This window comes from Microcaecilia unicolor, chromosome 1 (assembly GCF_901765095.1).
Source record: "Microcaecilia unicolor chromosome 1, aMicUni1.1, whole genome shotgun sequence".
NCBI lineage: Eukaryota > Metazoa > Chordata > Amphibia > Gymnophiona > Siphonopidae > Microcaecilia > Microcaecilia unicolor.
In genome coordinates, this window is record NC_044031.1 from 546,501,627 (window position 1) to 546,517,551 (window position 15,925).

A 15,925-nucleotide genomic window follows, 5' to 3' on the forward strand; every position below is an offset into this window, starting at 1 on the left:
AACCAGCTCGCAAGATCTTTAAAAAATTAACAACCGGCTCTTGCGAGTCGGTGCGAGCCGGCTCCAGCACACCACTGGGTGGAGCCCATCCTTTCAGGACAGGCTGCCCCTTCCCCAGATTGTTGCCCAGTTCCTAACAAATCTATAACCCTCCTCCCTGCACCATCATCTGATCCCTGCACGTGGAACGGGAAGCATTTCTGAAAATGCTACCCTGGAGGACCTGGATTTCAGCTTTCTACCTAGGAGCCTAAATTTGGCTTCCAGAACCTCTCTCCCACACTTTCCTATGTCATTGGTACCTACATGCACCATGACAATCCACTCCTCCACAGCACTATCTATAATCCTATCTAGGTGATGCGTGAGGTCTGTCACCTTCGCACTAGGCAGGCAAGTCACCAGGCGATTCTCATGTCCACTAGCCACCCAGCTATCTACACACCTAATAATTGAATTACCAACTACAACAGCCATCCTAACCCTTCCCTCCTGGGCAGAAGCTCCTGGAGACACATCCTTGGTACGAGAGGATATTGCATCCCCTGGTGGGCTGGCCCTGGTGGGCTGGTCCTGGCTACAGGATATAGTTGTTGAATAATAGAATTATTGTTAAATAAAAACATTTATTTTTTGGTTTGTTCAGCAATGGTGGAAAGGAGGTTTTTAGACCAATGATGATTTGTTTGACCGACCACACACAGAGGAAATATAGAAGCGCATAATCGAAAGGGGCATCCAAGTTTTCCTGAGGACGTCCTCGCAGGACATCCCTGCGAAGGGGCGGGGAAACCCGTATTATCGAAACAAGATGGGCGGCCATCTTTCGTTTCAATAATACAGTTCGGGACGCCCAAATCTTGACATTTAGGTCGTCCCTAGAGATGGTCATCCTTAGACTTGGTCATTTCTGATTTTCGACGATAATGGAAACTAAGGACGCCCACCTCAGAAACGACCAAATGCAAGCCCTTTGGTCGTGGGAGGAGCCAGTATTTGTAGTGCACTGGTCCCCCTGACATGACAGGACACCAACCGGGCCCCCTAGGAAGCACTGCAGTGGACTTCAGAAAAAGCTCCCAAGTACATAGCTCCCTTACCTTCTGTGCTGAGCCCCTCAAAGCCCACTACCCACAACTGTACACCACTACCATAGCCCTTAGGGGTGAAGGGGGACACCTGCATGTGGGTACAGTGGGTTTCTGGTGGGTTTTGGAGGGCTCATATTTACCACCACAAGTGTAACATGGGGGGAGGGGATGGGCCTGGGTCCACCTGCCTGAAGTGCACTGCACCCACTAAAACTGCTCCAGGGACCTGCATACTGCTGCAATGGACCTGAGTATGACATTTGAGGCTGGCATAGAGGCCGACACAAAATATTTTTAAACTATTTTTTTGAGGGTGGGAGGGGGTTAGTGACCACTGGGGGAGTAAGGGGAGGTCATCCCCGATTCCCTCCGGCGGTCATCTGGTCAGTTCGGGCACCTTTTTGTGGCTTGGTCATAACAAAAAAAGGACCAGGTAAAGTCTGCCAAGTGCTCGTCAGGGACACCCTTTTTTTTTATTATGGGTCAAGGACACCCATGTGTTAGGCACGTCCATGTCCCACCTTCGCTACGCCTCTGACATGCCCCTGGGAACTTTGGTCGTCCCCACGACAGAAAGCAAGAAAGCAGTTGGGGACGTCCAAAATCGGCTTTCGATTATGCCGATTTGGGCAACCCTTTGAGAAGGACACCCATCTTCTGATTTGTGTCGAAAGATGTGCGTCCTTCTCTTTCAAAAATAAGCCTGATATTGTTCCAGGAATGTGGTTTAAGGTCTAAATGAGGTCTTTTCCTCCTATTTTTCATTTTTATATCGAGATTAAATAAATACAGAGTAGAGATAAAGACTTGCATTAAAAAACCATATAACAGTTATAGAAGTACTCTACTGCTTACATGTATGGTAAAAAGATCCATTGTGAAGTTGGTTACAGGATTATTTCCAACATCACCAGAGTGATGCTCTCCATTTAGGAGGCCTCCCTCCTCCAAGGCAGCACAGGGGCTACACGGAAGATGGGCGTCCTTCTCCCAGGGTCGCCCAAATCGGCATAATTGAAAGCCGATTTTGGGTGCCCTCAACTGCTTTAAGTCGGGGGATGACCAAAGTTCCCAGGAGCATATCAGAAGCATAGCCAAGGCGGGTCTGGGACGTGCTTAACCAGGGCCGGTCTTAGGGCGAGGCGACCAAGGTGACCGCATAGGGCCTCGCGCTCAAGGGGGCCCCGCGCGGCACGCCTGAAGCAGCCCCGCCCCGACCGCCCAAGCTCCAGTCCCCCTGTCCTCTGAATTTTAAGTTACCTCGTCTCGAAGTCGGAGCGGCCGGCAGATAGTAGCAGCAGCCATAAAAATCGTGCAAGCTGCTGGGTGGCGCTTCGGGAGCCTTCCTTTCCCTTCCCTTGTTCAGCTCTGGTCCCGCCCTCGTTTTGAGGGCGGGACCAGAGCTGAGCGAGGGAAAGGAAGGCTCCCAAAGCGCCGCCCAGCAGCTCGCAAGCTTTTCACGGCTGCTGCTACTACCTGCCGGCCGCTCCGATGTCGACGACGAGGTAACTTAAAATTCAGAGGGATGGGGGCCTTGGATCTGGGTGGGAGGGATAGAGAGAGAGACAGGCCTTGGAGCGGGGAGGGAGGGGGGCCTTGGAGCTGGGTGGGACCTGGGTGGGGGGCCTTGGAGCTGGTGGGTGGGAGGGAGAGAGAGAGAGAGAGAGACCGGCCAGCTGGCCTTGCAGCTGGGAGGGAGGGGGGCACTTGGAGCTGGGTGGCAGCTGGGTGGGGGGCCTTGGAGCTGGTGGGTGGGAGGGAGGGAGAGAGAGAGAGAGAGAGACCAACCAGCCGGCCTTGGAGCTGGGAGGGAGGGGGCCTTGGAGTTGGGAGGGAGGGAGCTGGGGAGCCTAGCCCTGGAGCTGGGGAGCCCTGGGGATGGCCCGGGAGCTCGGAGGGAGGGGTGGCCGCCCTGCAGCTCAGAGGGAGGGGTGGCCGGCCCTGGAGCTAGGGTGGGGGTGGGGCTAGGATGGGGCCCCATCAGATTGGTCTGCATAGGGCCCCGCACTTGCTAAGACTGGCCCTGTGCTTAACACATGGGCGTCCTTGGCTGATAATGGAAAAAAGAAGGGTGTCCTTGACGAGCACTTGGCCGACTTTACTTGGTCCATTTTTTCTTGTGACCAAGCCTCAAAAAGGTGCCCGAACTGACCAGATGACCACCGGAGGGAATCGAGGATGATCTCCCCTTACTCCCCCAATGGTCACTAACCCCCTCCCACCCTAAAAAAATAGTTTAAAAATATTTTTTGCCAACCTCTATGCCAGTCTCAAATGTCATACCCAGCTCCCTGACAGCAGTATGCAGGTCCCTGGAGCAGTTTTAGTGGGTGCAGTGCACTTCAGGCAAGCGGACCCAGGCCCATCCCCCCCTACCTGTTACACTTCTGGTGGTAAATGTGAGCCCTTCAAAACCCACCCGAAACCCACTGTACCCACATGTAGGTGTTCCCTTCACTCCTTAGGACTATGGTAGTGTTGTACAGTTGTGGGTAGTGGGTTTTGGGGGGCTCAGCACACAAGGTAAGGGAGATATGCACCTGGGAGCAATTTCTGAAGTCCACTGTAGTGCCCCCTAGGGTGCCCGGTTCGTGTCCCGGCATGTCAGGGAGACCAGTGCACTATGAATGCTTGCTCCTCCCACGACCAAAGAGCTTGGATTTGGTCATTTCTGAGATGGGCGTCCTCGGTTTCCATTATCACCGAAAACCGGGGACGACCATCTCAAAGGATGACCATCTCTAAGGTCGACCTAAATGTTGAGATTTGGTCGTCCCCGACCATATTATCGAAACAAAAGATGGCCACCCATCTTGTTTTGATAATACGGGTTTCCCCGCCCCTTTGCCGGGACGTCCTGCGAAGACGTCCTCAGGAAAACTTGGACGCCTCGTTCGATTATGCCCCTCATGTCTCCCTCAGCTCCTCCAAGTCTGCTACTCTAGCCTCTAGAGAGTGGACTCATTCTCTGAGAGCTAAGAGCTCTTTGCATTGAGCACACACATATAACCTCTCACCAACTGGGAAATAATCATACATGTAACACTCAGTGCAAAAGACTGGATAGCCCTCTCACTTCTGGACTGCTGTCTGCATCTTAGTATTATAGAGTTGTTTAATTAAAACTTCTTCAGGTACTAGGGATATTAGATGAATATAAAGAGCCTTATGGTTATATGGTATAATGTGTAATGTATTTAGTGTTTGCTTCCAAGAAATTAATTAAATATAATTAAAACTACTGAAGATATAATTAAAACTAATGAAAACACTCCTCTTGTTATCCTAATTAGCATAATGACTATAAATGAAGAGTTGTGCTAGGGGTGGGTGGGAGCTGGGGAGGGGGTGGGAATGAAGACTGAACTAGGTCCTGCTGTTCCTGCTAGAGGCTATCTGTTAATGCTGTGGTACAAAGATCAAGTTTTAAAACTGGGGGGAAAGGATATACAGACTAGTTGATAGAGTTTACTTTTTCTTTTATTTATTTATTTATTTTTTTTATTCTGCCTATCAATAACCTGCAATTCCTCTTTTAAACCCCAATCTTTAAGTTCCCAAAGCACAGAACAAAATAATGTTCTCTTACTCAGTAGCCCAGAAGTAAATGTGAGACATATTCTCTTCCAATTCTGAGTCTCTGCAGGGGCACCATGCTTTGGAAGAGCATGCCATTGAATCAGAAATCCCTCAGAGAAATTGTCCATACTGGCATTTGTAAATCTGAGGGGTCTAAAGCCTGAATATCACAGGAAAAAAATCTATTAACATTTGTGAATTTGGAAGAAATTTGCTTTGTGATAAGTTCCATTTTTTTAATCACACCTCGTAGTTGTCTATTTGGCTCTGAACTGGAAAATGCAAGCCACCCACTGTACCACGTTCACCAATAACATGAAATGTAAGCCAAAAGAAAAGGTTATTGGAGGCATCAGATCTAATCTAATGCGATTTTGTTTTCATTACAGGACCTGACTATTGCGCTTTGTTCCCTCATAGCTGTCAGCATGAATGTGTTAATACAGATGAATCCTACTTTTGCCGATGCCGACAAGGATTTACTCTTAATCCAGATAGGACAACTTGCCAAAGTAAGTCATCCAAATTTATGTGGTTGAAAATTTGACTAAAATCACAGCTAAGATTTGGGTGGTGATGATCTTCAATGCTTTAGAACAGTGGTTCTCAAAACTGTCATGGGGGACTACCAGCCACTCAGTTTTCAGGATATCTTTAATAAATATGCATCCAATTATTAATACAACTGCGATAAACTTTAACACATTTATTTCACTTTATTAACATTATCATATAATATATTTCATTTCACAAAATTCTTATATCTGCATTCTCTCACTCTCACACCACATATATTCCTTCTACCCTAAATTCCAAAATTGATCACTTAATACAGGAATATTACAATCCTCTTGAACATATTAACAATTGTATCATTATGATTTATATGCAACCATTTGAGTATGACTCAATAGATCTTGTGAGCCAACTTCTAAACATTCATTTCAGTTCACAGTGGTTGTACAAGCCAAACTCAAATGAGATGATAATCCAGCTCCTCAGGTTTTCAAAAGGCTGTGAATTAACAGCTCACATAGTACATTGTAGTTTGCAATCTCTAGTATCAAGGTCGTCGGGCGGTAAGTTCATTTTGGCATGCATTGGGCACGCGTAGAGTCTTATGCGGTTTAGTAAAAGGGGCCCCAAGTCCATTGCAGATATAAGTGGGGACTTTGGAAAATTTTAAAAATGCAACTTATTCCTTCCAATTTCCTCTGTTTGATGTTTCTGTCTTTCACAGTCACTTCACCAAGATCTTATACTACTTTAGTTCTCTCTTCCTAAGACACAACCTTAGTTGTCTGTTGGTCAAACTCCTTGGCTTTAAAAGCAACTTTCTCATGCAAAACTTTAATATCACCCTCTATCTTCACAGTAACACATGTGTTTATATTTCTGCAAAATTAATCAGCAGTTTATGGGTTCAAACGTATGAATATTTCCTGACTTACGCAGAAGAGGTGCCAGGCCTTCTTGGCCTTTTGGCGAAGAGTAGTAGCTTTGGGGGCCACTTTTGTGTGAAATTTCTTTGTGTATGTGTGGTACTTAAAGATGGTGTAACATATAATTTCTTTGACCCTAAACAGTTTTTGGAGTTTATAGTGGCAAAGGAGGAATGTAAGATCACTGTATAATTTTCTCAGGGGTTTGGTTTTCACTGTTAGTAAGGTGGGCTGGCATGGGTCTTGTGATATTATCATCACCTCATCTTTTATTTTGTGTTTCTTTGATATTTATTTCCTGATCTTGGATCCAATATTGTGGTCTGCAAGTTTTGATTTCTTTTTCTTTATTTGTAATTCTTTTCTTTCTTTCTTTATTGCCTATTTCCTATCATGGATATTTTTTATTTAAAGTGATTATAAAGTGATTATAATCTTGAAGTTGTTTGAAGTGATTGTAATCTTGAAGTTGTTGAAAATAAATTTTTTTTAAAGGGTAGGTGATAATGCGACCCTTGGGGTACCCCACAACCTGAGCTCCAACTTTTAAATACTGTACTATTTTTATATACCATATAGCTTTGAGTAGACAGAAAACCAAGGAACCAAGATAACATACTACTAGTGATACCTAAAATGTTCAATCTACACTAGTATTTTATAATATCAAAGAGGTATGTATTTGACTTTAAAAAATGGCATAAACTTGGCATGTGAAAGCGTGCATTAACGAGATGCAATTTTATAAATGCAGCAGACCTCTCAGATTAGTAGGGCTGAGAGTTACCCCAGAGACTAGTGCACAAATTAAGTAGAGACTGTGCAAAATCTCCCCAAAACTTTCTTTCTCAATACACACAAACCATTAGTTAGTGTTAGATAGACACAATAAATTCACAGGCAAAAACATGGTTGGGACACTGTTCCTAATTATAATAACATTCCCATTTATTGGGCTCTCCAATACTGTAGAACTATAGATAGATAGATAGATAGATAGATAGATAGATAGATACAGATTTAAAAAGGGATTTAAAAACAATGAGGCAAACAGTTCATAAGAACACAGTAAAAAAATTACAAAAGTTATCAAAAACCTTCACTTGATTGGTAGATCTTAGTCTCCTCTGAGTAAGCGCTCTCTGGTTGAAGCTCATACATCTTTCATATCTCTTTGCAGATTGGACGGTTGTAAAAATCCTTATTCCTCTGTATTGGTGTCTTTAATCGCCTTTAAGTTGATTAGTATCCTCTCTCTCTTCTGTAGCAGTTTCCCACAGCTGTACTTTAGATTTTGAGAATGGGTTAAGCCATATTCTTTATTCTTTTCTCTCATGGTAAGAAAACAGATCTCTTATCCACTCTTTTACTCAGTTGTGGCTTTGTGTTTCCCAGAGCTGTGAGTACAGTCCAAGACTGGCTCAAGGGACTGTGGCAGCACCCTGAGCCCCACCCTCCACCCCTGCCCGCAATCCAGTATCTCTATTTCCATTCTCTTCCCCTGCTAGTGATCCAGTATCTCCTCCTCTGAAGTCCCTCTCCCACTCCTCACTGATGATAAAGGACGTCAAAATCCCAGTTCATCATCTCTCCTTCTCTTTTCCCTCCCTCCTATCCTGTGAATGCTGAACTGCAGGCAGAGGGAAAAATGGGAGGGAGAGATGCTAGACCAAGATTTTGTTGCCCTTTATTACTGGCATCCTGGGCCAGTACCTCATCTGGTCCATAATTTGAGCCGGCTCTGGTACAGTCAGTGACCAGCACCTGAATGTAAACCTTGCTTTGATATTGGAAAGATGTGAGTTAAATGGGAATAAATATATCTTAAGTGACTTCTAAATCAACACAGAATTTTACATAGACATGCTGGCCGATATTCAGAGTGATTTAAGCGAACAGTAGAAGCTGCGGCCTGCTTAAACCATGGTGAGCCACCCAACCATCGATATTCCGTGGCATTTAGCTGGGCACTGCTGCTGAATATTGGCTCTGACCGGCTCAAAAAAATAGTGGGTCAAAAGCTGTCCTAAATCTGCCTGCTTAGCCATGCGGGCCCTGGCACTGACTATTGGGTGGGACCCGTATAAAAAACAATTTTGCCGTTTTTCTCTGAAACCCTCCCCCCCCCCCAAACAGCCCCCCCTCCTTCTCTCTCCCCCCCCCCCCCGCCCACCATCTTATCACAGGAAGAACTTCTCCCCCTCCAGGAAGACCCTTCTCCCCAATCTCAGTAGGCACCCCTAAGCCTGGTGGTCAAGTGAGGGCGATGGGGGGTAAGAGTGAGGCCTATTTTCTCCTGCCTCCAGTGGTAGCCTCAGGAAAATGACTGCTGTGACCTCTTGTGGCAGCATGCAGTAATTGTGTAGTTTTAACAGATGTTGACCACCGTTGGTTGAATATCTACCCCATAGAATTAACAGTTTAATGCAGATCTCCATTTTCCTGAAGTTTTCAGATAATTTCCCAGCAGGTATATACTCACATGCTGCTTCCATACCAGCAGTAGCTCAGCATTCCTTCAGGATTTGTAAATGAGGAAGGACCTTCCCCACTTCAACCCTTGTTTCTTCTCCAGACACTACCATATTCTTTCCCATATGTTCTCTGCCTATGCTGTGATACCTGGGAGTGAAGAACAGCAGGATTCTCCTCCACTCAGCTCAAGAAGCGCACTGATAGCAGGAAAAGTCTACATATAGGCTTGAGGCTGGAGGATAATATGAGGACCTGGGAATGGAATTTATTGTGACAAACTTTTATTTCATTTGTTCTTGTGTATGTTTTTATTAAGTTGTGATTCTTCTTGAATGTCCCGTGGAAGACAGAATAAAAATGTAAGTTAAATAAATAAATGAGCACGATGTCAAGATGAATCTGTTCCTCTGCCAGTGCAAAGTTTTATAACCACTGCTGTTTTAGAGTGGAACAGCAGATTAAAATATTCTATTGGTACAATTAACTGCCCTGAGCTATCATATGTGACAGCCTTCACTCAGTGATGGATGTCCATAGGTATAAAGAAATTAGGGAGAAGTAATCAATGAGGACTACAGATTATTTTACTGTTAACCCATATTATTACTAACGAGTTCACTGCATAAAATGGAACCTGTGAAATTCTTTAATAAAATTTTTTGAACTAAAAAAAAAGGGACCTGTAGCCCACATTGATAACTTCCCCCCTTACTGTAGATATTCTGCTATGCTCAGTCTGATGTCTGTTCATTTCACTCACCACAGAAATAGACCACTGTGCTTTGGGCAACCATGGCTGTGATCACGAGTGCATTAACACTGAAGAATCCTTTGTCTGCGGGTGTCATAAGGGCTACCATCTGAATCCTGACAGCAAATCATGCAGAAGTAAGTCTGGCACAAATCAAGAGTTAGGAGTAGAAGTAGGAGCATAAGTAACAATAATAATGGTAGTCAGTTTGTAGAATACTTTTAAAGGATAGCTAGAAAAACAATTGTATTTGAGAAGAAGGATAGACCTAGGCCTGGAGGGTGTGACCAAGATAGCAACAGTAACACTGATGACTTCAATACAGCGAGGTAGATATAACTTTCGCATCTAGAACCACATAGCTACCTTATATTCTACACCTTGAATATAGATTGCCCATATCAGAGTGATGACATTAATGGACATTAGTAATCATTCAATGCTGGACGTCCTATTTTATACCTATGGGCCATGTAGGACTTACTACAAGTTAATGTCCATTAGGGTGGATTAAGCTTTAGTAAAAGGGCCCCTTTGTTTACCTCTTAACATGTCTCACTCAAAATTGTTATTATAAATTTATAGATATAAAAAGTAAAAATAAAAATAAAAAAAGAACGGAAAATAAATGATATTATTTGTGTAGCTAGTCCTCCAATAACTGGGGCTGAGGACAATCCCTGAGGTAGGTACAAAATAATATATTGGTTTATGTGGCTCAAATTTTGCAGTCTCCACCAGTATTCTCTTCTGATGGACACAGAATATAGATAAAGGTTCCCTAGTGGTATACTCAAAGTTCTCTGTACACTCCCTTGGCAGGAGCAAGCTACCCAAACTTGGAAAAACAATAAGGGAAGCTGGTATGGATTTATTTAAAACTACCTATTTAATGGACACTCCTCAGGTGAACAAAAATATACAAAGAAGGGTGATAAAATGGACTGTACCATATACTTGTTACCTGGACTGACTACATTTGGAAACAGGATACTGGGCTAGATGGACCTTTGCTCTGACCCAGAAGGACAAGTCTTATGTACTTAAAATAATTAGAAACAAAGGACTACATTTTATATATAGTGCCTGAAAAAATTGGCACAGAAATATTGCTGCCTAGGTGTATTCTGTAGACCGCACCTAGATTTAGGTGTGGTTAATAGAACTACACCTAGCAGGTTTATAGGATACACCTAGTGGCCATGCCTGTTCCTAACTAGGCACGTCCATTTACGCCATGTAAAACTTGGTGTAAATACTGGTGCCTAAGTTAGACACGGAGCAGGTGTATTGTATAACATTGTGCATAGATTTTCGGAATGCCCATGGCCCGCCCATTCCACGCCCATGGCCATGTCCTCTTTTTGGCAGTGGGCATTAGAATTTACATGCATCACTTTACAGAATTCACCTAGCAAGTTGTGCACGTAAATTCTAATTAATGCCAATTAGTGTCAATAATTGCTTAAGTGACAATTATTGGCACTGATTGGCTTGCTAAATAATTGCGCATGCAAATCCAGGATGTGACCAGATTTACATGTGCAAATTTGGTTGTGTTATATAAAATTCTGGGGAAAAATCCATAAGAAAAGTGTAAATTGATGACAAAAGATTTCAGACTTGCTCACAGTTCTGGTCTCACTTGATCTCCTTGGCAGTGGGTTGTCTCTCTTGCATTTCCTATCCATGTAGTTCCTCATTTAGACAGACTCTGTACCTTCCTTAGAGTTTCTGCTCTTCTTAAGCGTTTTTAATATGATAGGATTTCCACTAGCCCCAGTCTCTACTTCTTCTCAGTCTTTTAGTGCACGTAAGTGTGTAGGGCCTGGGATAGACTCTGGTTAACTTTCTTCCTCTTCTTTTCCTTATATGCAGTCACTCAATTCCACAATCAAGTCCTACATCCTTGCTAGGGACTTTATTCCTCACAATCTAATCATTCATAACCCCTCTGGATTAAGGCTAGCAGGATGCACTTAGGACTTGGGTTCTATCTCCTCTCATACTGGGTCCTCTATTTGGACTGTCAAGCTCCCAACTCCACTCATCTTTCAATGTCCAACTTTCATCTTTGAAGGTGCTAAGTGTTCTATAGCTCATTCTCCTTCACTGAGGGATGCTCCCTTAAAATTCCATTTATTGCTTAGTCTGACACTCTGCCTTCGGTCCTGGTGTGAAGTCCTGCCTTGTCTCCAGCTCCAAGCCCTGCCTCGTCTCCAGCTCCAAGCCCTGCCTCGTCTCCAGCTCCAAGCCCTGCTTTGTCTCGAGTTCCAAGCCCTGCCTTGTCCGTAGCCTTACCTACCTTGTCTTCAGTAACAGCCTTACCTGCCTCATCTCCAGCCCTGCCAGCCTGTCTCTAATTCCAGCCCTGCTCACCTGTCTCCAGAGCCTTGCCTGCCTGTCTTCACCCTGAGCTTGCCTTGCCTACTCCTGTACCTTGCCCGGGTGGTTCACCTGCCGCTAGCTGGTATCCGGTGGCAGGCCAAGGGCTCACATTCCCTGAGTCCGTGGCATTCCATACCCCTACACTCTTCAATACTGATAATGCTTCTAGTCATCTTTCTCTACCTACTCCTCCCTGTGATGCTTCTTCTCCTGTAACATTTGTCTTCAATTCTACTCACCTTCCATACATACACGTCAGAAGGGTATGGTGAGAAGCTGGAGCCCTTACTGGAGGAGGCAGTTCAGGCTTAGAAGTCTGAAGCATTCAGAGAAGAAGGAAGCAGGGGAGAGGTGTGGAGGAACATAATCAAAAGGGACGCCCAAGTTTTTCTGAGGACGTCCTCGCAGGATGTCCCTGTGCAGGGGTGGGGAAATCTGTATTATTGAAACAAGATGGATGTCCATCTTTCGTTTTGATAATATGGTCGGGGGACACCCAAATCTCAACATTTAGGTCGACCTTAGAGATGGTCGTCCTTAGAGTTGGTCGTTTCTGATTTTCGGCGATAATGAAAACTGAGGATGCCAATCTCAGAAACTACCAAATCCAAGCCCTTTGGTCATGGGAGGAGCCAGCATTCGTAGTGCACTGGTCCCCCTCACATGCCAGGACACCAACTGGGCACCCTAGGGGGCACTGCAGTGGACTTCAGAAATTGCTCCCAGGTGCATAGCTCCCTTACCGTGTGTGCTGAGTCCCCCAAAACCCACTCCCCACAACTGTACACCACTACCATAGCCCTTATGGATGAAGGGGGGCACCTAGATGTGGGTACAGTGGGTTTGTGGTGGGTTTTGGAGGGCTCACATTTACCACCACAAGTGTAACAGGTAGGGAGGGGATAGGCCTGGGTCCGCCTGTCTGAAGTGCACTGCACCCACTAAAACTGCATACTGCTGCGATGGACCTGAGTATCTTGCTGCACCATATGCCTGGAATAGACTTCCTGAGCTGGTATGTCAAGCTCCATCTTTGGCCGTCTTCAAATCTAAGCTAAAAGCCCACCTTGTTGATGCTGCTTTTAACTCCTAACCCTTATTCATTTGTTCAGAACCCTTATTTTATCATGCTCACTTTAATATTCCCTTATCTCTTGTTTGTCCTGTTTGTCTGTCCTAATTAGATTGTAAGCTCTGTCGAGCAGGTACTGTCTCTTCATGTTCAAGTGTACAGCGCTGCGTACGTCTAGTAGCGCTTTAGAAATGATAAGTAGTAGTAGTAGTAGGGTGGGAAGGGGTGATTGACCACTGGGGGGAGTAAGGGGAGGTCATCCCCGATTCCCTCCGGTGGCCATCTGGTCAGTTCGGGCACCTTTTCGTGGCTTGGTCATAACCAAAGAAGGACCAAGTGTAAAGTCGTCCAAATGCTCGTCAGGGACGCCCTTCTTTTTTCCATTATCGGTCGAGGACACCCATGTGTTAAGCATGCCAAAGTCCCGCCTTCACTATGCCTCCGACACGTCCCTGGGAACTTTGGTCATCCCCATGACGGAAAACAGTTGGGGACGCCCAAAATCGACTTTCGATTATGCTGATTTGGGCGACCCTGGGAGAAGGACGCCCTTCTTCCGATTTGTGTCGAAAGATGGGCGTCCTTCTCTTTCGAAAATAAGCCTGATAGTAATAACCAGGCCTGGAGTTAAACATGCTGAGACCCAAAGCAGAAATTTAAAAGAGGCCCAAAGCAGATTTAAAAGAGGCACCTTCAGATTTAGGCAGACTTGGGGCTCCTTGTAGGCTCCCCCCCACCCCCGCAAACAAAGACAAAAAAAGTAAAACAAAAACAAATCTGAGGCAAGAATTAATTCAACCTGCATTGTTGAATTTAGTTTTGTTTAGTTTAATCACTCAGTTGCTTTACCACAATCCAAAGAGTTCAGAGCACTTTTGTAAAAAATCATAATTAACAAGAATAATCAAAACTGAAAAAGCCTTTCTACTCTGCCAGCAACAGCAGGCTGGTTTTTAATATAAAAACAGGAAACAGTTCAGATCCAGCGTTCTAGGTCGGTCCAACACATTACTACCTCTACTTGAACAAATTTGCACCCCTTCCAGCTGGCATGATCAGGGTTTTTCCATGGACTGAGGTCAATGTTTATTAAAGAAGCAGTCTAGTGGTGCACTCACAAACAGATGATGGCTCCTTCTCATCTCTGTGTGAAGACTCCCCCACAATTAGAAAAGTCCAGGTGCTCACAATAAACTTGAGATTTTTATTTATTTATTTTAAATTTAAGCATTTCTTTCCTGTTTCTAAGAAACATCCAAAGCAGCTCACAAATAAAATGATCTCAGAGTTTAACGTTGATATAAAATTTGAGGGATCAGCACATTTCTGAAGCTGCCTACAATTTTTTTTTGTATTTTGGAGTCTTGAGTCTGTAGAATATTGATGCCTATGTAACTGGCAGATTGATGACAGGGTTCACGAAAAAGCATTTTTTAAATAATTGCAGGTATAATTTCTCCCTCTCTCTCTATTCTTATGCCAAGGGAGAGGGGTCTCAATAGAAAACAAATTCTGGACACAGATAATGTATATAACCCTGAAGGAGAAGCTGGTGTCTTCCAAGACCCCTTGCTTCATGTACTGTGGAGCCTGGATATTCAATGTGACTGGCATTGAATATCCAATTTATTTTGGGCTGGTTTCAATTTAACCAGTCAAGTCAATATTTAGCATTGGCTGGTGGCTGGTTAAGTTGAAACCAGCCAAAGATAGGCCTGCTATTTCGATGGCCTAATTTGGCTGCCACACTTAGCTAGCAATATGCTGAATGTTAACAGATAGCCAAACAGTATCAGCAAGCTGCTGGTCTTGGAGGGCTAGTTGTTGCAGCAGCTCAAGATGGGTGGCTCACCTGGGCTCATGGCCTTCACAATCTATCACAGACTCAGTGAAGGTGAGCCCTTGAGCCACTGCTGGATACTGGCTAGTGGCAGGCGAACCACCCAGGCTAGGCACAGGAGTAGGCAAGGCAGACTCAGGCTGAGGATAGACAGGCAAGGCTAGAACTGGAGTCAGGCAAACAGGGCTGGAACTGGAGACATGCAAGCCAACTGGAACTGGAGAAAGGTGAGCAGGGCTGGAACTAGAGACAGGCGAGCAGGGCTGGAGATGGGCAGGCAAGGGGGGAGCTGAAGATAGAGACGAGATGGGCAGGGCTGGAACTGGAGACAAGGCAGGTAAGGCTGGTGACAAGGCAGGGCTTGGAATTGGAGACAAAGCAGGACTTGGAGCTGGAGTCATAGCAGGGCCTGGTGCCAGGATCAATGGTAAGGCAAGGCATCCTCGATTCGAAGGTAAAGGGAGGCCAGACCCAATCACCCTAAATAGGCCAGGAGGGTTGACATCAGCGAAGAGCACCCAGCCAGTCTCCCACCACGTGGCCTTCAAAAGGCACACAGGCGTGAGCACGCCTAAGGATGCCATCAGCCGACTGCCGAAGACAACAGGCAGGAGCAGTGCCCCAGAACAACAGAGACTGCACCAACAGTGGCCCACTTAACCCATGTGCCACCCCCAGAGACCGTGACCTGAGCCCTGTTCCCTTGCTAGGGCTCCCTGGCATGGGGCATGGCCTGGGGCTGTGACATGGAGTAGGAGAATTGCCCTGAACAAGTCAGAAATTTAATGCAAACATTATTGAGGTATGGGTAAGAGAATGAGGAGGCATATGCTCAGTATGGGGTGTGCCCAGGGGATGATGTGGAAGAGCTGGGGGGAGGGACTGGGGCTGGAAGAGGGCTGAAGCTATGGAGAAGGTTCTGGGGCTGGAAGAGGGCTAAAATTGGTGGGGGACCAGGGCTGCAAGAGGGCTGAAGCTGAGGGGGTCTGGGGGCTGGATGAGGGCTCAAGGTGTAAGGGGCAGGTTTCTTGGACTGAAAGAGTTTTGAAGCGGAAAGAGGGCTGAAGCTATGATGGGGGAGGTTCTGGGGCTAGAAGAGGACCAAAGCTGGATAGGAGCTGATGCTGGGGAGTATAGGTCTAGAAGACAACCAAAGCTAATAGGCTGGAGCTAGAAGAAAATGATCTGGGGATAGAAAAGGGCTGGGTGAAGCTCAGGGGCAGCGAGAGAGCTGAGTTCTGTGCTGGAAGATTGGGGCTGATGCTGAATCTAGGGCGAATCAGTTGA

At 45.5% G+C, this 15,925-nt stretch overlaps 1 protein-coding gene across 1 annotated transcript in view; it reads left to right on the forward strand.

The window, feature by feature from the left end:
• The window catches only part of MATN2 (matrilin 2), a 205,400-nt gene that overhangs the window by 127,747 nt on the left and 61,728 nt on the right, over positions 1 to 15,925 (forward strand). The window contains exons 7-8 of the mRNA XM_030217050.1: positions 5,060 to 5,182; positions 9,353 to 9,475. Of these exons, the coding sequence (XP_030072910.1) occupies positions 5,060 to 5,182; positions 9,353 to 9,475 (246 nt within the window). The remainder of the gene's footprint in view (positions 1 to 5,059; positions 5,183 to 9,352; positions 9,476 to 15,925) is intronic.